At 42.4% G+C, this 25486-nt stretch overlaps 1 protein-coding gene across 15 annotated transcripts in view; it reads right to left on the bottom strand.

The window, feature by feature from the left end:
- Positions 1-216: 216 nt before the first annotated feature.
- LIMCH1 (LIM and calponin homology domains 1) overlaps positions 217-25486 on the bottom strand; it is a 167013-nt gene continuing 141743 nt past the window's right edge. For 14 of the 15 annotated variants that reach the window (XM_039325233.1, XM_039325238.1, XM_039325235.1 and 11 more), the window contains 17 exons: positions 24369-24526; positions 21235-21643; positions 20284-20508; positions 19585-19654; positions 16811-16998; positions 16254-16374; positions 15430-15458; positions 14774-14857; positions 13723-13815; positions 11769-11873; positions 9103-9239; positions 8829-8938; positions 7136-7259; positions 5606-5683; positions 3742-3850; positions 2228-2330; positions 217-884 (listed from right to left, as the gene is read on the bottom strand). In XM_039325233.1, coding sequence (XP_039181167.1) covers positions 859-884; positions 2228-2330; positions 3742-3850; positions 5606-5683; positions 7136-7259; positions 8829-8938; positions 9103-9239; positions 11769-11873; positions 13723-13815; positions 14774-14857; positions 15430-15458; positions 16254-16374; positions 16811-16998; positions 19585-19654; positions 20284-20508; positions 21235-21643; positions 24369-24526 — 2169 coding nt within the window. In that variant the 3' untranslated portion in view covers positions 217-858. The remainder of the gene's footprint in view (positions 885-2227; positions 2331-3741; positions 3851-5605; positions 5684-7135; positions 7260-8828; positions 8939-9102; positions 9240-11768; positions 11874-13722; positions 13816-14773; positions 14858-15429; positions 15459-16253; positions 16375-16810; positions 16999-19584; positions 19655-20283; positions 20509-21234; positions 21644-24368; positions 24527-25486) is intronic. The other variant, XM_039325236.1, reaches the window with a different exon arrangement.

Here is a 25486-nt window from a genome sequence, read left to right as displayed (position 1 = left end):
CAGTCTGCAAACGGTGCTGGACCCGTTGAGTAGTCGTCAACTTACGACCGGTTGAGTAGTCCTCGACTTATGACCGGTTGGGGGGGGGGTCGCGGCATTAAAAAGGTTGAGAACCACTGTGTTAGATACTTTGGACAACTGCCGAAGGTTTTATATGATTGGTTTTGTGAAAATGCTAACATTATATGCAGGTGATCTGTTATTCCAAGAAGCCTGTTTTTAAATTTTCAAAGACTGCATGGCTGAAGGCGCAATAATTTATTGAGAGGTGAACTAGATACCTCTAACACTCCACCAAAGGCAAAGGTTTCAGAATTACAATGTGTTTTATCAAATGTGCCTGTATTAAAAAAAGGCTACCTCTTTAGTTATAAACAGAAAAGTTGATTTTCTACGATGCTGATTTTCAACCTGCTCCCGTCCAACACAAAAGTAAATATATTGGCATGTTAGAGAACGTCTACAAAAGTTTACGTTAACTTAACCATTTCTCCGCTTCTAGGAAAATTAAAACGGAAGGGACCTATCTATTGCCTCTTCATTCCTTTCAAAATATCAGATGTGAAAACCAAGCGTGACCGATAATTTGGGAAGCGGCTTCGCTGGGAGGGGAAAGTGCGAGACTGTGCAGCCAGCCGGCTTCATACGTGTGACGTTAAGTGACCTCGGGAAATCAAAGGATGTATTGCATGAGGAAAGAGGCCTTTGAGCCTTTTGACCTAGCTTAAAGAAGGAGAGACCCAGAGCTACCGAGTCCGTGGATTTGAGCTCTTACAAGCAATTTGTGCTGAGCGGCCTCATGACACCAAGGATGAGGTTCTTCCTTGGAGAACATCTTACGCGGAACTGAGATCCAGGTCACAAAGTGGTTGGCTGACCAGCAGCTACATTTGGGGGCGGGGAGAGAGAGTGAGGGGGGAGAAATAAGGAGATGGGAGGGACGGAGGGAGAGAGAGAGAAAGAGAAGGGGAGAAAGGAGAAGAGAGATAGAAAGGGAGAGAGAAGGAAACGGGAGGAGGGAGAGAGAGACAGAAAGAGAGAGAGGAGAGAAAGAGAAGGAGAGAGAAAGAAAAGAGAGAGAAGGGGCAAGGGGGAGAAAGAAAGAGAGAAGGAAAGGAGAGAAGGAGAGAGGGAGAGGGAGAGAGAAAGAGAGAGGAGAGAGAGAAGGGGAGAGAAAGAGAAAGAGAGAAGGAGGGAGAGAAGGGGAGAGAGAAGGAAGAGAGGGAGAAAGAGAGAAGGGGAGAGAGAAAGAGAGAAGGAGAGAGAGAAAGAGAGAGAGAAGGAGCGAGAAAGAGAAGGAGAGAGAGAGAAAAGAGAGAGAAGGGGCAAGGGGGAGAAAGAAAGAGAGAGAAGGATAGGAGAGAAGGGGAGAGGGAGAGACAAAGAGAGAGAGAGAGAAGGAGAGTGAGAGAGCGAAGGGGAGAGAGAGAGAAAGAGAGAAGGGGAGAGAGAAGGAAGAGAGGGAGAAAGGAGAGAGAGAGAGAGAGAGAGGAGAGAGAGAGAGAAGGGGAGAGAGAGAGAAGAGGAGGGGAAGAGAGAGATATATATTTATTTGTATCATAAGCAATGCTACAAACTGAAATATATCATAATTAACCTAAAAGCGAGATAACCCTCCCCCCAAAGGAACAACGGGCTCGAATAAAACAAGACAAAATTTCCAAAGGCCCAGCTTCCTCCTTCTTCTGAGTTGAGAATTTCCAACTCTTAAGGGAAGCAGTGCTGTGTTCCCCCATCTCTATTCATGTGTGTGTGTGTGTGTGTGTGTGTGTGTGTGTGTGTGTGTGTGTGTGTTTGCACAGGTTCAAGCAGGGAGGCCTATCTTCCAGAAGCCACATTCTACAAACAGGAGGCAGGACCAAAGCATGGATTTCCACTGTATATTAATTCAGTTCATAGCAAGTAATGAAAATTAATGGCCTCGCTGATCTCCCCCTGCAGATTGCAACCGTTTTATTTTGTTCATCGAGGCAAGCCAGCCTCACGCCTCCAGAAACACCTCGTGCACACTTGCAGGCAACCCCGTCATTTTTTTCCTTCCAGAAGAAATAACTTTGCAAACACGATGCAAAAAAAAAAAAATTCCCAGGATGGAGATGTGTGGAGAGAGAGAGAGAGAGAGAGAGAGAGAGAGAGAGAGAGAGAGAGAGAGAGAGAGAGAGAGAGAGAGACAAGAGCCCTAAGTACAGGTAAGACAAGAGCCCTAAGTACAGGTATAGAAACTTACTTCTGGATTTGTTGTAACAATCACTGCAGGTCAGGAAGCCATTTTTGATCCGGACGTCCATTCCAGTGGCTGCGTCCCCTAGTTGTCCCTTACACATTCCACACTGTTGATTGACAAAGAAGGATGCGTATTTTTTTATTTAGCTCTCGTTAACTGCAATTCTAATTAGTTTTAGGTCTAACTGCCCTGGTGCCGTAACCCTTCTTCATTATGACCTTGGACAAGACTGCTAATTTTTTTTCAGTCTATTATCGACTAGATCAGGGGTCCCCAACCCCTGGGCCGTGGCCTGTTTGGAACCGGGCCGTGCGAGTGGAGAGCGAGCGTCCCCAGGCTCCGGCATCCACAGCACTGTTCTATCCCAGCCTACGTGAGTCCTTGTTAAGCTCACAAGGAGAAGCCCCTCTTCCAACAAGGAGGCTGAAACAGCAGGAAAAAAACAATCCCCTTTTATTATTCACAGAGCTGAGTTCATGTCCAAGGCAAAGAAACACAGTTCACAGAAACTCGATCCTCAACACGAACGGTTGCCTTCGGCCACCAGCACCTCCCACACCTTCCCTTTTATTATGAAGCCAAGGTGTGGCTCCCTAAAGCCTTCTCCTTTGCCTTTGGAGCCATCCCATTGCATTCCTCTGTCCTACTCTCTTTGCCTGCCAGCATTTTCGTGCATCCTGGATTTGTCCCAGCTGTTCTTCAGCACTTTCCAACTCAGACTCCCAGCACGGCTGTGTCTCAGCCTGGGCGCGAGTACAGGGGCCAGGCTCCTCATCTGACTGTAAGTCTTGGAGCTCCTCAGAGCCTTCCTCTGACTCTGATGTCACTCCAGGCCCCTCCTCCTCCTCCTCCTCTGATTCCCCAGACTCAGCTGCCGGGTCCACTGGCTGGCGAGGAATCACAACAAGCCCCACTCACATGAGCACCATGCGCATGTGCCCATTGCTAATGCAAATGCAGGCATGTGCCTGCCCTTTAGACAAAACCATTCCCTCTCCCCCCCGCCTGTCGGGCCACCGATCTGGAAAGCTTAGGGAACGCTGTTCTAGATTCCATCCTAGGAATGAAATTCCAGAATTGTACTGATTAAGGAAGATGACCTGGATTGACATCTGTCAGCTTTTACCAGGAAATTACTAAATCAATCAGCAAAATGTAACGAAAGTCCCTGGGGTTTTATTAGCTTGAAACCAGCTGTAAAATGACCTCAATCTCTGTGCGCATAATAAAAAGGATAAATCAAAGCAGATCCCAAGTTTTTGCAGCTTTTCCATAGCCCAACAGTGGGATAACTGTTGGAATCGGTGAGAAAGAAGAGGCAAACTAATTCATAAATTATGAAGAGCCATCAAGAGCATTGACAAAAGTCAACCAAAGGACTCCGTGTTGCTACCTAGAATCTAATCTAAAAGTTTGTCCCCCCAAATTAAGGACATCTACTCATCTTCACTAGGAGAAGACCTCTAGGTTGGCTAAGCTTTGGTCAGGAAGAGCCAAGACGATCAAGAGACACCTACCCTGAAGCACTGAATATGGAAATAAAGACCAAGCGATTCGATAATCATGGCAGCGCCTTTTCCAAGAGGGTGTCCACAGCTGGAGCAGAGCTTTTTCCCACTGATGGATCTGAAATGATAAAAACAGGATTGATGACTGAGGACAATCCAGGAACCCATCTTCCTAAACGCAAAATCCAGGAACCCATCTTCCTAAACGCAAAATCCAGGAACCCATCTTCCTAAACGCAAAATCAAGCTAGCTCTCTGAACAGAGTGGCTGAGCCTCCCACAAAGGGGTCTAAGGCAGGAGTAGGCAACTGTGGCTCTTTTATGACTCATGGACTTCAACTCCCAGAATTCCTGAGCCAGCCACGCTGAGGGGAAAGGGAGAGGTTTTCAAGCTGAGCCAAGCTGGCTCAGGAATTCTGGGAGTTGAAGTCCACGAGTCATCAAAGAGCCAAGGTTGCCTAGCCCTGGTTTAGGACAACTTACCACGGCCAACTTACCATGGCTAAACCGGCTGCGGGACAACCCACCCTGGCCAACTCACCATGAGGTGACCCGTTGCGGGACAAGAGTTACACTAATTAGGTTATGCTAGTTAAGAAGAGACTAGACAGTCACTTGTCCGAGATGGTATAGGTTCTCCTGCCTGAGCGGGGGGCTGGACTAGAAGACCTCCAAGGTCCCTTCCAGCTCTATTCTATTCTATTCTATTCTAATTTCTATTCTATTCTAATTTCTATTCTATTCTAATTTCTATTCTAATCTATTCTAATTTCTATTCTAATTTCCATTCTAATTTCCATTCTAATTTCAATTCTAATTTCTATTCTATTCTATTTTAATTTCTATTCTAATCTATTCTAATTTCTATTCTATTCTATTCTAATTTCTATTCTAATTTCTATTCTATTCTATTCTAAATTCTATTCTATTCTATTCTGTATTTCTATTCTATTCTGTATTTCTATTCTATTCTAATTTCTATTCTAATTTCTATTCTAATTTCTATTCTAATCTATTCTAATTTCTATTCTATTATAAATTTCAATTCTAATTTCAATTCTAATTTCTATTCTATTCTAATTTCTATTCCAATCTATTCTAATTTCTATTCTATTCTTTTCTAATTTCTATTCTAATTTCAATTCTAAATTCTATTCTCTATTTCTATTATTCTATTCTTTGTTTCTATTCTATTCTATTCTAATTTATATTCTATTCTAATTTCTATTCTAATTTCTATTCTAATTTCTATTCTATTCTATTCTATTCTAAATATCAAAGAAATGGTGTAATAGCATCATTAAAGGAAGGAGGCCAAAAGAGGGACAAAATGAATCGGGAATGGCAAAAAACAAAAATAACATTTAAAAGAAATTGAATTCTTGAATTGTCCCAAAGTCAGTTGGCTGTGTCGAGTCATCCCATTCCACCCATGAGGCCCCAAGTGGGACGGCTGTTGAGGAAAGTACGAAAAGGGTGGAGGTTCAATGGCAGTGTTGCAATTTCTTCTGAACTTTACTTCCGCCACACATGGGACTGCGGGAATGTGTGCTCTTTGGGAAAAACCAGATGATAACTATGCCGTCCATCATGGTAAATCGTCCTCAGGATTAACTTCTGCCTTTTACGCGTTCGGCTACACTTTCCCGTCATTTTCAGACTTTTGCATTTAAGGTTTTGCTTGTAAATCGAGTTCAACTGCTGGTTTAGTACTGTCCTTCTCAAGCCGTCTTCATCTTTCAGGAGTATAAATGTTGCACATAAAATAAATACAGCTCTGTACAGCTAAGATCCACCACTGCATGAATTAAACATCAGGCTGAGTTTTTAAGTCTTTAATTGGCTTGTAAAAGGTCTTGGTGGTCCATCATACCTGTTGGACGGCTGGCTTTGAACGGTAGGAGAACGTGGGGACGATGGCCCCGTTCCGGAGTTGCCTTGGGAAGCTGCCCTGGAATATAAAACAAGAAATAAATTCCAGCAAAGCTTCATTCATTTAATTAATTTATTTAGAAAATGTATATTAGGGGTGTCAAACTGCCGGCCTGCGGGCTGGACACGTCATCCCAAAACCGCGCCCACCCCATTGCCGGCAATGGAGAAAAAGCTCCGATACGTCGCGCGACGTCATGTGACGTCGCGGGTTTGACATGCCTGATGTATATCGTCCCCTCCAGCGACTCTAGGTGGCTTACAAACAATAAAAGCACAGTATAAATAAAATTAAAATAAAAATAAAAAACGATAATGCCCCCCGGCAACAATAGACAGCCAGCTAAGCCATTTGATGGGCTTCCATCCCACTCTGGGTTCCCCAGGCCCGCTGGCAGAACCACAACTCTAAGGCCTTGTGAAACAGTGTCGAAGTGGGGAGCCAGTTTAATTTTTTGAAGGGATGATATTCCAAGGGGAGGGAGCCGCTAGGCCAGTGGTTCTCAACCTTTTTAATGCCGCGACCCCCCAACTGGTCGTAAGTCGAGGACTACTCAACTGGTGCAGCACCGTTTGCAGAATGGGACTTTTGGCGGGCTCAGCAGGGCAGAGACAGCCTGGACAATTCCTATTGGCTTTTGAAAGCCAACAGAATTAGTCTCTATTCAAGAGAGTCTATTCTATTGGCTTTCAAAAGCCAATAGAATAAAAGGGAGTAGCACAGCTAAGGAAAATGGGGAAAAAAATGGCGGACTGCGTTGTTTGGCGACCCCCGTGGAATGGTCGTTCGACCCCAAATGGGGTCCCAACCCACAGGTTGAGAACCACTGCGCTAGGGAGAAGTCCCTGTTTCTGGGTCCCGCCAGAAAGAGGGGGGACCCTTAACACCCTCTGACTCCCTGTTGTAGTGGGTCAGGTGGAGGTAACTGGGAAATGATGGTCCTTCAGAATAGCAGGGAGGGAGCCACCACAGAGAAGACCCTCCTTCTCCAAATGGACCTCCTTAGCAAGTGGGACCTCCAACATTCCTGGCCTCCCCGGTCTAGTGGGTCAGGTGGACGTGAGCGGCGAGAGACGGTCCCTCAGATAACCTGGTCCCAAGCCATGAAGGGCTTTCAAGGTGACACCCAGAATGGCACCTGGAAGCAAATCAGCAACCCAGGCAGCTTCCCCGCAGGAGAGGTGACACATGGGCACACGGAGCAATGCACGAAACCATGCGGTCTGTTGCATGTTGGCCCGCCTTCAAAGCTTTCAAAGCAAAACTCCTCACCGAGGCCAAAGACCCAAGAGCAAGGTAAGCCTCCTGCTCTGAGTAGCTTCTAGGAAAGTCTTTTTTGATTACAAAAATCAGGATATCGGGAACAGAGAGTCACAGAAAACTCGATTATCTGCCCCAGGTCAGTTCTGCTGTAAATGAAAGGTTTATAAGCGATCAAGCATCACATCAAAAGGCTCAAAATGCACTTGCCTCTTCATTTCTTTTGGGGAACTGACCGGCAGGCCTAAATTATACCCCAGTGGTGAATCCTTCTGTCTGATGTCTGATGGAGAAGGAGTCTGCGCTGCTGCTAGTGGCTGGGTCCACTGCACATCTGAAAGGGAGGGTTTTGAGTTAGGGAATGAGAGCCCGAGGACTGTTTCACAAGGAAAGCAAGTCTGAACATTAGATAGTGGAGGAGGAGGAGGAGGAGGAGGTGGAGGAGGAGGAGCAGGATGGGAGAGAAAAATAGGGATGAGGAGAAGGAGAGAAAGAAAGAAAGGAAGGAAGGAAGGAAGGAAGGAAGGAAGGAAAGAAAGAAAGAAAGAAAGAAAGAAGAGGATGAAAGGGAAAGAAGAAGGAAGAGGAGGAGGAGAGGGAAAGAAGAAGAATGGGAGAGAGAGAGAAACAGAGAAAGAAAGAAAGAAAGAAAGAAAGAAAGAAAGAAAGAAAGAAAGAAAGAGTACGTAGAGGTACAAGATTAGCAGCAGGAAGAGGATGGAAGGGAAAGATAGATAGAGAGAGGAGGAGGAGAAAAAGGAGAAGAATTTTTAAGAAGAGACTGGACAACCATTTGTCTGAAATGGTATAGGGTTAGGGTTAGGTCACCATGAACTCCTAGAGCAAAATGGACATCGCCAACAAACTCGGAGTGCTTGGGTATGGTTAGGAGGGCACTGACTTTTCTAGCCTGCCCTATCTATGTTTCCTGGTAAAATACATGGGAAAATCCCATTGGAGGAAAATTCCACTTAGGGTTTCCTGCCTGAGCGGGGAGTTGGACTAGATGACCTCCAAGGTCCCTTCCAACAACAACTTCTTCTTCTTCTTCTTCTTCTTCTTCTTCTTCTTCTTCTTCTTCTTCTTCTTCTTCTTCTTCTTCTTCTTCTTCTTCTTCTTCTTCTTCTTCTTCTTCTTCTTCTTCTTCTTATTATTATTATTATTATTATTATTATTATTAAAGAAGAAGGAATAAGAGGATGGGGGAAAGAAAGAGGAAAAGGAGAAGGATGAAAGGGAAAGGAGGAGGATGGGAGAGAGAGAGAGAGAGAGAGAAAGAAAGAACGAAAGAAAGAAAGAAAGGAAGGGGAAGGAGGGAAGGAAGAAGAATGAAAGAAAGAAAGGAAGGATGGAAGGAAGGAAGGAGGGAAGGAAGGAAGGAAGGAAGGAAAGAAAGAAGGAAGGAAGGAGAAAGCAGGGAAGGAAGGAAGGAGAAAGAAAGAAAAGAAAGAGAGAAAGAGAAAGAAAGAAAGAAAGAAAGAAAGAAAGAAAGAAAGAAAGAAAGAATGGAAGGAGGAGTAGGATGATGGGCAGGATAAGGGAAAGAAAGAGGAAGAGGCCTTTTCAAATTGTACAGAATTGAACTATTTTGTCTTTGAAGGGTAGAAAAAGACCTATCGCTAAGACCGAGCTGAGAATATTCACTAAGAACTGGGTCGCAAGAACGGCAAGACAAAACACAAAAGAGGAAGTGAATTTTTTTTTTTTAAAAAAAAGCATGCTAGCACATTTCGGTAGTACTCTACTCAATTTACTGCTGACATTTCTAGAAGTAGGTTCAACTTGGTACATTATTAGACAACACCAGTGAGGAGAAAGCAGGATAAGTAACGAAAAAGCCGAAAATGTGATATTTGCAAAGTTTTTTTTTTTTCAAAAGCCAAAGCATAAAGGCACCGCCCACCTGGACATAACGGCAAAGACATTTTGTTGGGTGATCTGCCTTCCGAGCTAGGAACCTGATCTGCTTGTCTCCATTTCAGGCCTTCTAGATATTCTTCCTTATTCACCGTGCTGAAAAACGGAAAATATATTGTACAAATGTTTTAAATTTAATGAGCAAAAATCTCCCTTATCTCAACTTCTCCCTCTGACCATCTCTCATTTGGTGGTTATTCTTCGCTAACACATTTTTCTCACATGTGCTCTTTAGGAAATCCCTTTTTGCTTTTACGCACCTCACAATCTCCTCCCGTGGTTGATATTCCTTGTATTTTGAGAAGGACGCCCCATCTTGTTCACCGAATAATGTCTCCAGTTTTGCCTCTTTGCTTTGCTTATTATCCTCTTCCGAGTAACTTAGATCGATCAAATTCTACCGAAACAAATATATCGTATTATATATGTTGCTGCTTTAAGAATTATATGTAATTTTATGAGTTGACTCATTATAAGATATAATATGATGCATTATATTATAAGATTTACCTCAGAGGGCTGGTACGTTACTGCTTTAAGAATTACCATATTTTCTGGCATATAGGACGACTTTCTAGGCATAGAAATCGGCGCCGAAGTCGGGGGTTGTCTTATATGCCGGGTCGCCTTATACGCCAGAAAATACGGTATATGTAATTTTATGAGTTGACTCATTATAAGATATAATACGATGCATTATATTATAAGATTTACCTCAGAGGGCTGGTACGTTACTGCTTTAAGAATTATATGTAATTTTATGAGTTGACTCATTATAAGATATAACAGGATGCATTATATTATAAGATTTACCTCAGAGGGCTGGTACATTACTGCTTTAAAAATTACCGTATTTTCCGGCATATAAGATGACTTTCTAAAGCACGGAAATCGGCGCCGAAGTTGGGGATTGTCGTATGCACCGAGTTGTCTTATACGCCAGAAATTACGGTAGTTTCTGGCTTATAAGATGACTTTCTAGGTATGGAAATCGGCGCCGATGTCGGGGGTCGTCTTATACACCAGGTTGCCTTATATGCCGGAAAATACGGTATATGTAATTTTATGAGTTGGCTCATTATAAGATATAACAGGATGCATTATATTATAAGATTTACCTCAGAGGGCTGGTACATTACTGCTTTAAGAATTATATGTAATTTTATGAGTTGGTTCATTATAAGATATAATACGATGCATTATATTATAAGATTTACCTCAGAGGGCTGGTATGTTACTGCTTTAAGAATTATACGTAATTTTATGAGTTGGCCCATTATAAGATATAATACGATGCATTATATTATAAGATTTACCTCAGAGAGCTGGTACGTTACTGTTTTAAGAATTATATGTAATTTTATGAGTTGGCTCATTATTAAGGTGACCAATCGCCCTCCTTTAGGGAGGAGTCCTTCTTTTGTACTCATTTAAATAATAATTAATAGGCAGGTAAGCGTAATTACAATATAAAATGTTATTGTTGCAAATGTTTTTTATTATGCATCTATCATATTGTAGTGTGCTCTGTATTGTTGCAGTGAATAAAATGTTTTATTTACGATATTTTTTTCTTCAATTTATTTGGGTCTTCCTCCTCATTGTAAAAAAGTTGGTCACCTTACTCATTATAATATATAATATAATATATTATATTATAAGATTTACCTCAGAGGGCTGATATCAGGAGGTGTCCAATCTTCCCCTCAAGGGGCTTAATCCATGCTGCTGCAAAAGCTACGCCTTTCAAACCACAATTTGGTATCCTATCTAAGAATTCAGTCTCATTTACCATCTTACTGACCAATCAGCCCTTTAAAACCCTCTAAAATAAGCCCATAAGACAGAAAGCAAGCGATTTGATCTAGACTAGAGGTCCCAACCTTTTGGGCACCAGGTTCCATGGAGAGAGGTTTTTCCGTGGATCAGAGGGTGTGTGGTTTTGTGTTGCCTGCATCCTGGGGATGGGGCTGAAATGGTGTAGGGTTTCCTGCCTGAGCAAGGGGTTGGACTAGAAGACCTCCAAGTTCCCTTCCAACTCTGCTATTCTATTCTATTCTATTCTATTCTATTCTATTCTACATTCCTTCTCTTCTCTTCTCATCTCTTATTCTATTCTATTCTATTCTATATTCCTTCTCTTCTCTTCTCTTCTCTTTTATTCTCTTATTCTATTCTATTCTATTCTATTCTATTCTATTCTATTCTATTCTATTCTATTCTATTCTATTCTACATTCCTTCTCTTCTCTTCTCTTTTATTCTCTTATTCTATTCTATTCTATTCTATTCTATTCTATTCTATTCTATTCTACATTCCTTCTCTTCTCTTCTCTTCTATTCTATTCTATTCTATATTCCTTCTCTTCTCTTCTCTTCTCTTTTATTCTCTTATTCTATTCTATTCTATTCTATTCTACATTCCTTCTCTTCTCTTCTCTTCTCTTCTCTTCTATTCTATTCTATTCTATTCTATTCTATTCTATTCTACATTCCTTCTCTTCTCTTCTATTCTATTCTCTTATTCTATTCTATTCTATTCTATTCTATTCTATTCTATTCTACATTCCTTCTCTTCTCTTCTCTTCTCTTCTCTTCTACATTCCTTCTCTTCTCTTCTATTTTATTCTCCTATTCTATTCTATTCTATTCTATTCTATTCTATTCTATTCTATTCTATTCTATTCTACATTCCTTCTCTTCTCTTCTCTTCTATTCTACATTCCTTCTCTTCTCTTCTATTTTATTCTTCTCTTCTCTTCATTAGACATTCCCAGTTTGTGCAACCATTCTTCACAATTTGTAATTTTTCTTAAAGGCTAGGTTAAAACAATCGCTTTATGTTCTATAAAGTATTGTCTTCAAAACATGTATATATTTTTTTTGTCATCTCCCATTCTAGTCTTAAATTCCACTAGCGAACGCACCATCGTCCTGTTGCCATCAGTCAAGGAAGATGATGTAGACAAGGGCTCTGCAGAGCTTGAGGTCAGCATGAACGGAACCACGGTATCTTCAAGGATCTTGCGTTCCTAGAGGAGAGAAGATCGTCAAAGTTCACGAAGATTTTCGGTCATCCAGATAGAGCTACCTAGAAGTTAACTTTTTTTTTCCTTTTTGCTTTGAAACGTTTTGCTGCTTCTCCAAGTAATTTCTTCAGTCAGCTTCTTCAGTAGTTGGACAAGCCCGCCAAATATTTCAACCCCCAAAAGAAAAGAAATCCAGTTCCACTTCCAGACATAAGAGTCTTTTGAAAATGAAAGAAAAAACTAGCCTCACAAACAGAGTCAAGGATAAAGGTAGTCCTCAAATTACAATTCATTTAGTGAATTGAAAAAAGTGACTCAATCAAGCTATTTTCCAAAGCACCTGAAGGCAGGACAAGAAGCAATGGGTGGAAACTAACCAAGGAGAGAAGCAACCTAGAACAAAGGAGAAACTTCCTGACAGTGAGAACAATTAACCAGTGGAACAACCTGCCTCCAGAAACAGTAAATGCTCCAACACTGGAAGTTTTTAAGAAGAGACTGGACAGCCATTTGTCTGAAATGGTATAGGGTTTCCTGCCTGAGCAGGGAGTTGGACTAGATGACCTCCAAGGTCCCTTCCAACCTTATTATTATTATTATTATTATTATTATTATTATTATTATTATTATTATTATTCATGACCATTTTTCACCCTTATGACCCATTGCGACATCCTCATAGTCGCGTGATCTAAATTCACACACTTGGCTTCACACCTAACACAAGCACGATGACTCTCATCCAGTGAAGCAGCAGGCCCCTTTCCAAACTTCTCCCAAGGCAAAACAAAAAGAAAAAGCAAAGAAAAGATGTGGTTGCTTTAAAAATTAGATGCAACATCATGAGTTCACTCATTAAAGCACCCACATCTTTTTTTCCCCAGGTTTGCACAGCAACCTAAAGAAAAACTGGACTGTTTCAAAGAATAGCAAAGAGGCGTCGTGCTTGTACTACGTAAAAACAAAAGATGTTTCTGCTTTAAGGATTACGTGTAATTTTATGAGTTGACTCATTAAAGCGCCCGCATCTTTTTTTTTCCCAGGTTTGCTCTGAAACCTAAAGAAAAATTGGACTGTTTCAAAGAATAGCAAAGAGGTGTCGTGCTTGTACTAGGTAAAAACAAAAGATGTTGCTGCTTTAAGGATTACATGTAATTTTATGAGTTGTCTCATTAAAGCGCCCACATCTTTTTTCCCCCCAGGGTTACACAGCAACCTAAAAAAAAAATGGATTGTTCCAATGAATAGCTGAAAGGTGCCGTGATTGTACTAAGGTTAAAAACATTTCTTCAAATCCGTTCCAAATTTGCACAGCCTTATGAGACATATAGACTGGAATAAGACAAAGCGCTTGTCAATATTGTTTTATTGCTTTCACTGGTTCTTTTAGTCTGTTGGAGGGGATTAAATGACATGGGGAAAAGACCTTAATGGGAAACCTTTTAGCTCACTGAGTCACTTCTGCACAGGGCTGAATGAATTGTGCCGAAAAATTTTGTTCAAATAATAGCTTATTGTCAGGTTCCAAAAATCAAGAAAGACATGTTGACATTTTTCTCGGCCATTTCCTTTATTGTTCATTTTCCAGAGACAAAATCTAGCCAATCTGAAGATTCTACTATCTGTATTTACAAATAGCCTGGGAACTATTGGGGAGGAGTCGTCTTCACCCTCTTTCTCTCCCACAAACTATTTGAACTGAGTTGTCTTATGCTCATCTGGAATGCAGCCCCTCCCATCTGGGAATCCAGACTACATTCCACCACACTGATCGAGCTGAACCAACTAGATGTGCGTATTGAGTTGGAGGTACATTCCCCACCTGTCCACAATCACATCTCGGACTTCATACCTCTTCATAATATTTGCGCTCCTCTTCTTCAACTTCTTTCTGTGCTTTTTCCCACTCTTTTTTCAACTTCTCCTGCTCTTTCTGATACCTTTCCTAAGGAAAGAGTAGTGACGCAAGCTGTTAACCAGGAATCCTGACCGAACGGGAGGAACTGGTATTTCAACTGGATCTACGGAAGAGCTGCTAGCAAAGATTTTTCTCTCCTTTAAATCCCAAACATGCATGGAAGATGGATTTTTATTATTATTAGTGAGTTCTAGTCTTGCCTTAGACACGAAAGCCAACTGGGTGACTTTGGGTCAATCACCAGGAGACACTGAGTTCTAGTCCTGTTTTAGACATGAAAACCAACTGGGTGACTCTGGGGCAATCACCAGGAGACGGTGAGTTCTAGTCCCGCCTTAGGCATGAAAGCCAGTTGGGTGATTTTAGGCCAATCACACTCTCTCAGCCCAAACCACCTCACAGGGATTTTTTTGTGGGAAAATAGGAGGAAGAAGATGTGTTAGATATGTTAGACCAGTGGTTCTCAACCTTTTTAATGCTGCAACCCCCAACCGGTCGTAAGTCGAGGACTACTCAACTGGTGCAGCACCGTTTGCAGAATGGGACTTTTGGCGGGCTCAGCAGGGCAGAGACAGCCTGGACAATTCCTATTGGCTTTTGAAAGCCAATAGAATTAGACTCTATTCAAGAGAGTCTATTCTATTGGCTTTCAAAAGCCAATAGAATAAAAGGGAGTAGCACAGCTAAGGAAAAGGGGGAAAAAAATGGCGGACTGCGTTGTTTGGCGACCCCCGTGAAATAGTCGTTTGACCCCAAATGGGGTCCTGACCCACAGGTTGAGAACCACTGTGTTAGACACCTTGAGTTATTTATAAAAATAACCAAGGCGGGATACAAAGACATGGCCATTTCTCTTTTGTGAAAACAAACAAACATACATACATACATACATACATACATACATACATACATACATATGTCTCTGTGTGTGTGTGTGTGTGTGTGTGTGTGTGTGTATGAGAAATAACCCCAAACCGGCATCTACCTGAAGGAGGCGTTCTTGATCCTGCTGCCACCGCTCCTGGCGCCTACGTTCTTCTTCCGGGTCCCACGTCCAGCAAGCTGAACGCTTCAAAAAGTTGATCAAGTAGACAATTAGAAGCAAATTAATCCAAGTCCACTGCTTTTTCTTTACACCCAAAGCCATTCCAGGTTATCTACAGGTAGGTTTGCAAGCGCCTCTTTGGCTAACCCTTATTCCTGGACAATCGTATCTTGTCGATTTTCGATAAGGAGAATGCCAACATTTATCCCGTTTCTGCTAAATGGCTCGAATATAAGCCGTGATGCTACACGCTGTAGCATCTAGCTAGAATGAGATCAGGATCTCAACATTAGCTTACAAAGGAGGTTTAAAAAAGACATTACAGGTAATCCTCGACTTACAACCCAATCACTAACTTGGATTGCAAAGGAGAGGGAAATCAGATGGTACATATGGATGGAGAAGATAAGTCCTGTCCTAGTCATGAAAGCCAGCTGGGTGACTCTGGGCCAATCACCAGGAGATGGTGAGTTCTAGTCCCGCCTTAGGCATGAAAGCCAGCTGAGTGACTTTGGGCCAATCACCAGGAGATGGTGAGTTCTAATCCTGTTTTAGGCATGAAAGCAAGTTCAAGATTTCAAATCAGATCAACTTACATTTGGTATGTCCCTGTTCTCAGTGGCAGCTGCAGAAAAAGAAAAAAAAAACAGCTAACATTAAACTTTCAAAATTGGTTAAGTTCAACAGGTGTGTCGATTTTTCTTCTTATTATTTTTTACAGTTTCGCACCTCCCTGTGAAATCCACAAAGGATTTCCCAAACAACAAACCATTTGAAACGACAAAGCCGATAATATTCATGGTTAAAAAGGAACCTTGTCTGAAACACCAGTGAAGCCTTGTCTGCTCTGATTGTTAGATAACTGTCTCAACATCCAGCTTCGAGAATCCAAATAAAACTCCAGGTTCATTCTGTTTCTGAAAAATCTTACTGTTTATTGAACACACTGCGTGGTTTTATCGGAAGCAAAACTAACTCTGAGGTTCCAACACCAATTCATAGACTTAAACAATAAATTTCCCAGCCAAATCCCCAACGTCTTATGTAATTCATATTAACACGTTCACTTTGTTATGGGAACCGTCTGCTTCAAATCCATACCTGTTCTGGTGTCCTTGACAAGGCTTCAGGCTCTCATGGTCTTCAGCTAATCGAAGAGGTTTCGTTTCTCCATTTAACCCTCTTGAAAGTAACATCTCTCTCCCCACCCCTTAATCTAAAGGCAAGAGGAGTGTAGCTGCCCAAGTTTCATCCTTGACAACAACAGCCACAGAAACTGGTGGCGTTTGGGCTTCAAACAGATGCCACTAATGGATGGTGGACCTGGCAAACATGACATCATTTATGTTTTTTGTGGGACTGGTTTTGGGGAAAGAAACCAAAACTGGCAGATTTGTTTATACCTAGCTAGGAAATCTACCTTTTTGATCTTGTAGGGGAACGTCCTGCAAAACCCCTTGGCTTGTCTCAGGGAGCTTCTTCAGAAGAGACAAAAGTAGGTCTTCACCTTGTTTCGGAGCCTCCAAAGTTTCTATCTGGACCTGGAACAATTTGTAAAGTACATCATCAGCACATCATCAAAGTAGTACAACTACCAGACTTTTTGAGACTGTTCAGACCAGGAAACTGTAAAGCAGAACTACGTTTCATTGAGATAGGCTGCAACGGTCCTTAAGTGTGAAAAAATGGTCGTAAGCCACTTTTGTCAGTGCCATTGTAACATTGAACAGTCACTAAACGAACTGTGGAAAGCCGAGGACTGGCTGTACTGATTCTATTGATCTAAATGCTAGGGTTCCATACAAGTTACAACTGAAAACGGAGTTTTTGAACTTTTTTGGTGCGAAGAGGCCTTTGCGTGTATGTTTCTGTGTGTGCGCGCGCCTGTGCGTGCGTCGGTGAAAAAATGCACACCTCCCTTTGAGAAGGATAGCATTAACATTTCACTCGCTTCTCAGACACACATCTTAAAGTTACCTTCTGGCTAGCCGAAGCTTCTGTACCGTTCTGTTCTCCTCTTTCGAGCATTTTGGGCTCCCGAGTCGAATTCAGGCCACGGTTTGACTCTATTTCGTTGGGATGGTTGTGGACGGAAGATAGTTCCATGTGGGCCACCATGAGGTTGGCACAGGAAAACTTGGTGCTGGATTCGGTGAGGTCTGGAGCTAATCCATTAAAAAGACAAGAAAGAAAAAAAAGATAAACTGACAAAGAGTTAAAGGGAGACTGGTATAGCTATTTCGAGCTATTTAGCTCTCATCAGCTAGACATACTCTTCTGAGATTTGAACCTGGGCCTAGAGGTTAATACAGCTGCCTAACACACACATACACACAAATACACACACACTGAGACAGACAGACAGATAGATATAGATATATAGATATACCTTGAGTGCTTTTTGATGCACCCTGTCGACCCAAATATGGGAGAAAGAAATCTTTTGCCTTGTATCAGCTCAAACTAGAGCCATCCACAGGCAGCAGTCGCAACTGCGACATCATTTATATTATAAAATTTGGATTGCTAACAGGAATCTTCCCTCCCTGACACAGCTGACAAAGTGAGAAAGAGCCTGTAGCCTAGAGGTTAACACAGCTGCTTAACATGCAGACAGCCCAGGTTCGAATCTCAAAAGGGTATGTCTGGTTGATGAGAACTAAAAAGTTCGAAATAGCTATTCCATTCTCCCTTAATTCTTTGTTAGCAATCCAAATTTTATAATATATATATATATATATATATATAGATAGATAGATAGAGAGAGAGAGAGAGAGATAGGTAGATAGATAGATAGATAGATAGATAGAGTTTGATAGAGTTTCTTGATCTCAAGAAAATAACCAAGTCAGAACCAATTGCTGTGCCCCGGGGTTACGTGATCCCCTTTTTCGACGAGCAAAAGTCCATGGGTAAGCCAGATTCCCTTAACAACCAGGTTACTAGCTGAACAACTGCAGTGATTCACTTAACAACCAAGACAAGGAAGGTTGTAAAAGGGAGCAAAACTCACTTAACAACACTCGCTTAACAACAGAAATTTTGGGCTCAGTTTTGGTTGTTAAGTCAAGGACTAGTTGTATTTTCACAGAGATGAAAATCACTCTCAACCTTGTGGGTGACTCCAGGTACATACCGTGTTTTCCCGAAAGTAAGGCCTACACCAACAAGAAGCCCTAGCTTTATTTTGGGGGGTGGGCCTAATATAAGCCCTACCTCAAAAATAAGCCCTAGTTTTGAGGCAAGGTACACACCTAAACATCAAGTGGAGGTGGGGAGTTGCCTGCACCCACTTCCTTTGCAGCCAGGCCTCTCCTCGCTGGCCCACTTCTTCTTCTGAGGCCTCTTCTGCAGCCAGGCCTGCATTTCTCAGTCACGGAGCTTTCCGGAAGGCCTCTGCAGCCGAGAACTGAGCTATGGATTTAATCTGTAGCTCGGTTCTGCAAGATCTCAGCAGCTGAGCACCAAGCTATGGATTGAATCCATTGCTCGGTATTTGGCTGCTTAGGCCTTCTGGAAAGGCCTGACTGTAAAATGCAGGCCCGAATGCAGCTGCAGAACTTCGGCCCCAGAAGAAGTGGAGCCGGCTGGGTGGGGCTGTCGGTGACGGAGGTGAGGTAAGGCCTACCCCAAAAATAAGACCTGGTGCCTCTTTTGGAGGCAAAAAAAAAAAGACCCAGTCTTATTTTCGGGAAAACACGGTATTTGTAGGTTTTCATGGCATCAGTACAGAAGTAATTTGCAGCTGCTTTCTTCAACCTTCTGCTTTGGGGAATTAATTTTAAATAAAAACAAAAAACGTGCCTCATCGGGCCCAGCTACGAAAAGGCAGCCCAACTGCTTTCTTAAAATATTCTTAAAAATAATTCTTCTGAATGCTTTCCTGCATCAAGCTGAGTTAACCGCTGCGGTAATAATTGCAAACTATAAAACTAAGAGGGAGGGCATGTTTTTCCCCCCTTCCACGTTATTATTAATTTATAAGAAAATAATTACATATTGAATCCTGTAGTTAGTTAATTATACTTTCTAGCGATACCCACAATTTATACCCAAAGTTGCTAATATAATTCATTGGCATTTATTTTCTGTTGTTTCTGAATATTTCTCGGCTGGTCTTCGGGTGGCTCATTTAGCAGCTCTAGCTAACTGTCTGTAACTGAGGACTAATTGTAAACTACAGGTAACTCAATTTACCACAGTTCATTTGTGACAGTTCAAAATTAGTGAGAAAAAAATCTAAGATCAGAGAGCACGAAGGCTTCTTCTTCTTCTTTTCTTCTTCTTCTTCTTCTTCTTCTTCTTCTTCTTCTTCTTCTTCTTCTTCTTCTTCTTCTTCTTCTTCTTCTTCTTCTTCTTCTTCTTCTTCTTCTTCATCTTCTTCTTCTTCTTCTCCTCTTCTTCTTCTTCCATCTCCTCCTCCTTTCTCCTTCTCCTCTTCTTCTTCTTCTTCTTCTTCTTCTTCTTCTTCTTCTTCTTCTTCTTCTTCTTCTTCTTCTTCTTCTTCTTCTTCTTCTTCTTCTTCTTCTTCTTCTTCCTCCTCCTCCTCCTCCTCCTCCTCTTCCTCCTTTCAGTAAAACCCACTCCCTTCTGACACTGATGATGTAACCAAGTTGAGTTATAAAACATCTGCAGGAAAACCACCAAGCTCAGAGAGCACCAAGGACCTCACAGGTCAACCCTGAGCTACAAATATTCTCTTCTATTGCTACATTACATGTTTACTGTTCTTTAAAAATGGAAAAACCTACCCAGAAACATTTCTTCCGAATCAGTTCTCTCTTTTTGGCTGGCTGTTTCAGGTTCTTCCATCAAGGAGTCCTGCAGAAAACATGGAATTCATGGTTAAAGCAGAAGCCAAAGAAAAGGTGGCTTATTTATTACACTTATATCCTGCGAAAATCAAATGACTCTCTATAGTTTGCATAAGCTTTTAGGATTCAATAACTTGGCACTTCTGTTTAGGGAATTCTGTTTAGAATAGAATAGAGTAGAGTAGAGTAGGGTAGAGTAGAGTAGAGTAGAGTAGAGTAGAGTAGAGTAGAGTAGAGTAGAGTAGAGTAGAGTAGAGTAGAGTAGAATATGGGAATTAGAATAGAGTAGAGTAGAGTAGAACAGAACAGAATAGAGTAGAATATGGGAATTAGAGTAGAGTAGAGTAGAGTAGAGTAGAGTAGAGTAGATTAGAGTAGAGTAGAGTAGAGTAGAGTAGAGTAGAGTAGAATATGGGAATTAGAATAGAGTAGAGTAGAACAGAACAGAACAGAATAGAGTAGAATATGGGAATTAGAATAGAGTAGAGTAGAGTAGAGTAGAGTAGAATAAACAGAGTTGGAAGGGACCTTGTAGGTCTTCTAGTCCACTCTCCCCCCCGTCCAAGCAGGAGACCCTACACCATTTCTGACAGATGGCAGTCCAGGCTCCTGCTAACCCAAGTATTTGGCCCTTACAACTTGCTCTCTGCGTACACCGTGTTCGATTAAGCGCTTCTGATTGAGTTCAGGAGTGGTGGGATCTGCGCTTCCCTCCATGGATCCACCAGGCCGTTCGACCACGTGGTCAGACTTGGTTGAAAGGCTGGGGGAAGGTTCAAACAGAAGGGCTGAGCACTCCTTGTCTGGCTCTCCTTCCACTCCGTTGCTCACTTCTCCATTCACCGTGATCTTCCCCTCGACCTGCATTTCAAAACCCAAAAGCAGATGGATTAAGGCTCTGAAAACATCTTTGATTAGTTCTAATGAGAAGGAAAATGGAATGTGGTTACGACTACAAAACTGCACTCTCCCTATCAAGCTATTATCTAACTCTCTCTCTCATCTATCTAGAAGACTTAATCAATTAGTTGTAACTATCAAAGTTGTTCCTTTCTTTGCATTATCTATCTATCTATCTATCTATCTATCTATCTATCTATCTATCTATCATCTGTATCTATCTGTATCTATCTATATATATTTCTCTCTCTATCTAGCCATCCATCCTATCTAGCCATCTAGCCATCTAGCCATCTATCTATCTATTATCTATCTATCTATCATCTATCTATCTATTTATCATCTCTCTCTCTCTATCTAGCCATCCATCCTCTCTCTCTCTCACTATCTATCTATCATCTCTATCTATCTATCTATCTATCTATCTATCTATCTATCTATCTATCTATCTATCCATCCATCCATCCATCCATCCATCCACCATCATCTATCATCTCTGCTTGTCTATCTGTGTACATCTGTCTATTCACATCTATCATCCATCATCTATCATGTCTGTCTGTGTCTGTCTGTCTGCCTATCTCTTTCTCTGTCTCTCTCCCTCCCTCCCTCCCTCCCTATCTATTAAACTTGTAAAGTCTACTGTCCATTGGCTGGAGGCCTTTTTCTTTTCCTCTCTCAACCCACCTTGAAGTTTCTCAAAATCTCCTGGGTGTCTTTCGGCTGGGCGTAAGGCTTGGGCGTCACCAGTGGCACAGCCATGGAGCCCGGGGCTCTGCTTGAGGAGGGGGAGCCGGTGGGCGTGTTGCCATCTGATCCGCTGGTGGGGGTGATGGTGGCTTCAAACGTGGAAGTGAATTTTGGGGCCGGGAGCGACTGCTGCCGTAAGTATTGGAGGGGATTGGGGCCCTTGGACGAGGAGGGCGAATTTGGCTCTGCGGAATGGCTTCTTTCCAAAAGCTTTGGCATCTCCAGGCGTTCAAGGACGGCTTCGCTAATGGTGAACCTCTCGATGTAATGTTGGAGTATATTGTACGCCTCTTCCTGAGAGCTGGCGTTCTTGTAGGCTTCGTGAAGTTCCCTTTCACGCTTCTCCCTGTTTCGAGGGGAGCAGAAACAAGATGGCGGAAGGTTTACTGAACTTCCTCACGGCGTTCCAAAAAGGCGTCTTCGCTTTCAAAAGGCAACTGGAGTTCCTTGGGTTGTTCTTTTTTTTTCTTCTTTGAAAATGTTCCGAGAACTGAAGAAGCTCCTCGGATGAGAAGCGAAATATTTTCAAAGGAAAAAACAACAACAACAACAAGAAAAGTCCAGTTGCGACGGCAGTAAGACTGCTCCATGCACAAAAAAAAAAAATGGAAGGATGTTTCGATTCCCACCATGGACGAAGGGCTACAAAAGCTGGTGGAATTAGCGGAGAATTAGCTGAACGGAGCGTTTCAATAAAAAGAAAAGAATATAAGTACTTTTGTTTCTACTTGGAAACCGCTTCTGGGCTTTGTGCTTGAGCTGGAAAAAAAACCGATGCTATGATTTGGGGTTTTACTGATTAGATGGATTTGCTGATCTAGAAATGGCTAGTTCACACTTCTATAGACATGTAAAAAGTCGAGGTTCGACCTTAATGTCTTATTTTACTGCAACAGAGGGGGTGTCCCTCACCCCCTTTTCCACACGTCTCTTTTTCCCCTTCCCCTACCATTGTTCCTTTACTATTTGCTTTTGTATTTTGGTGTTTTTATAAGTGAATACAAATCTTTTTTTAAAAAAAGAAAGAAAAAAGAAAAGTCCAGTTGCCTTTTGAAAAAGAATCTTGGGAAGAAGACTGCAGAATTAACATCTGGACCCCAAGTGGGCAACCGTGTAGGAGAAAGAAAGCCCAACTTTTGTCTCGTGAGCAGTTGCAAAGTAACGATGCCCTTCTGCTACTCTACAGACCCTTATATTTAGAGTCATAGCAAGTACTGAGCATATTGGAAAACTACCATGTGGAGCAGAAGATCAGGACGAATGCTTTTTACTGATCTGTCTATGGAGATGTTCAGTCATCCAGGTGCTTTTTCACGAGGCACTTGGACTTTCTTGTTTTTCTTTGAAGATGTTTCGCTTCTCATCTAAGAAGCTTCTTCGGCTCGGACTGGATGGTGGGGGATGGAAGGATTGATACTCCCTGAAGACAGCTGGTCATTTGCCGAGTCGTTGAGGCCACCTGGAGGTTTGTCAGGGTGTTTTCTGCCCTGTGTCCCTTCACTCTGCAGCCAAGAAGTCTCCACACCCATTGGCACCACTCAGGTGACCCTGAGGACACAGACAAGCCTCCAAGTGGCCTCAATGACTCTCTAAAAAGATGCAAATGACCAGCTGTCTGCAAGGAGTATAAATCCTTCCCTTCCCCACCATCCAGTCAGAGCTGAAGAAGCTTCCGGGATGAGAAGCAAAACGTCTTCAAAGAAAAATGAGAAAGTCCAGTTTCCTCCTGAAAAAGCTTCTTTGGGAGAAGGATGAAAGGGAAAGAGGAAAAGGAGGAGGAAGAAGGGATGGAAGGAAGAAAGGAGAAGATAGGAGAGAGAGAGAGAGACAGACAGACAGACAGAGACAGACAGAGAGACACAGAGAAAGAGACAGAGAGAGAGAGAGAGGAGGAGGAGGAAAGAAAAAGGAAGAGGAGGTGAAGGATAAGGGAAAGGGAAAAAAAGAAGAGGAAGAAGAAGAAGAAGAAGGAAGAGGAGGAGGTTTTTTTCAAATGGCCTCAACAACTACTCTAAGAGAAGGCAAAAGGACCAGCTGTCTGCAAGCAATATAAATCCTTCCCTTCCCCGCCATCCAGTCAGAGCTGAAGAAGCTTCTGGGATGAGAAGTGAAACATCTTCAAAGAAAAATAAGAAAGTCCAGCTGCCTCCTGAAAAAGTATCTTTGGGAGAAGGATGGAAGAGGAAGAGGAGGAGGAAGATGGGAGGGAAAGAAGGAGAAGGGCAGAAGAAAAAGAGACAGAGAGAAAGAGAGAGACAGAGAAAGAAAGAAAAAGAAAGAAAAGGAGGAGGAAGAGGTGAAGGATAAGGGAAAGGGAAAGAAAGAGGAAGAAGAAGAAGGAAGAGGCCTTTTCAAATGGCCTCAATGACCCTCTAAAAGAATGCAAATGACTAGCTCTCTACAAGGAGTATAAATCCTTCCGTTCCCCACCCTCCCGTCAGAGCTGAAGAAGCTTCTGGGATGAGAAGCGAAATGTCTTCAAAGGAAAAACAAGAAAGTCCAGTTGCCTCCTGAAAAAACCTTTGAGATTTTTACTATTTCTTCTTTGATGGACAACTCAAGCCCTGATGTTCTACACACACACACACACACACACACACACACACACACACACACACACACACACCTGCAGCCAGCCTATGCTTTAGATTCCAAGAGGCATGATGTAATAACACCTTTTACAAACACAGAACTTGGGCCACAAGGCAAATATGTCCAGACTGTCGGATCCTTGGGGCTGTCTGAACTTGGTTGTTTTCTTGCAGATGTTGTGTTTACCCAGCTAGGTAACCACATCTGTGCTACAGCGGAGTAGGATTTGCTCTGAGGGTGTTACCTAGTTTGAGTCATGAAACTTCAGCAAGATAACCACCAAGCTCAGAAAGCAGCAAACACAGTTCAACTCTGAGTTACAAATATTCTTTTCGATCCATATCTGGACCATCATTTCTTTAGCCATGGTTTCAGAATATGCCACAATTGCCTGGGCTCATTCACGCACTCAACTCAACCCGTATTATGATCTGGTGTGCCTTCTGCAACCCGCCTTTGCTTCCTTAAGGCTAACGTACTTCTCCTCCACAATCTCTCGATACGTCTTGATGCTCTTCCTTCTCTCACTGTTTCCCTCTCCTCCAATGAGTAGCTGCTCCATCTTCTTCCTCTCGGCTTCTTTTTTCAGCAAGTCCTGGGAAGCACTCCTACGACGGGTTTTCCACCGGGCTAAATCCTACATAAAATCACGGAGTGGAGGCAAAGGAAAAAGAAATACCCAACAACATAAACATAAATTTTGAGCGCAGTTGTGGTGGTAAGTCAAGGACTACCCGTATTTCAGTGGGAGACTGCCAAAGTTCCAGGCCTTCGGGCCAAACTGGCCAAACTTCGGGCCTTCAGGCCAAACTGTCAAATTTAAAAAAAAAAAGAGCAGGAGATACCATCCCATCCCAGTCAAATGGTTGCCCAGTCTTAACGAAGAGAAGGACAAAGGGGGACATGATAGCAGTATTCCAATATCTCAGGGGCTGCCATAAAGAAGAGGGAATTAAGCTATTTTCCAAAGCACCTGAAGGCAGGACAAGAAGCAACGGGTGGAAACTAATCAAGGAGAGAAGCAACCTAGAACTAAGGAGAAACTTCCTGACAGTGAGAACAATTAATCAGTGGAACAGCCTGCCTCCAGAAGCAGTAAATGCTCCAACACTGGAAGTTTTTAAGAAGAGACTGGACAGCCATTTGTCCGAAATGGTGTAGGGTTTCCTGCCTGAGCAGGGGGTTGGACTAGATGACCTCCAAGGTCCCTTCCAACTTTACTACTATTTTACTATTACTATTTCTAAACACCTCCATGTGGAGCACATGTAATGTCGGGAGGCAAGTTGTTCCTCTGATTAATTGTTCTAACCATCGGGAAATTCCTCCTTAGTTCCAGGTTGCTTCTCTTCTTGGTTAGTTTCCATCTGTTGCTTCTTGTCCTGCCTTCGGGTGCTCTGGAGAATAAGTGAACCCCCTTTCTCTGTGACAGCCCCTCAGGTATTGGAAGACAGTTATTGTGTCTTTTGGATCCGTCTCTTCCATACACTAGACATATGTCTAGCTGTCTCAATGGTTCATCGTAATATAACAACAACAACAGAATTGGAAGGAACCTTGGAGATCTTCTAGTCCAACCCCCTGCTCTAGCATTTCA

Source organism: Crotalus tigris, unplaced genomic scaffold (genome assembly GCF_016545835.1).
Source record: "Crotalus tigris isolate CLP2741 ecotype Arizona unplaced genomic scaffold, ASM1654583v1 scf7180000024321.1087588, whole genome shotgun sequence".
Classification (NCBI taxonomy): domain Eukaryota; kingdom Metazoa; phylum Chordata; class Lepidosauria; order Squamata; family Viperidae; genus Crotalus; species Crotalus tigris.
This window is presented reverse-complemented; position numbering and strand designations above follow the sequence as displayed.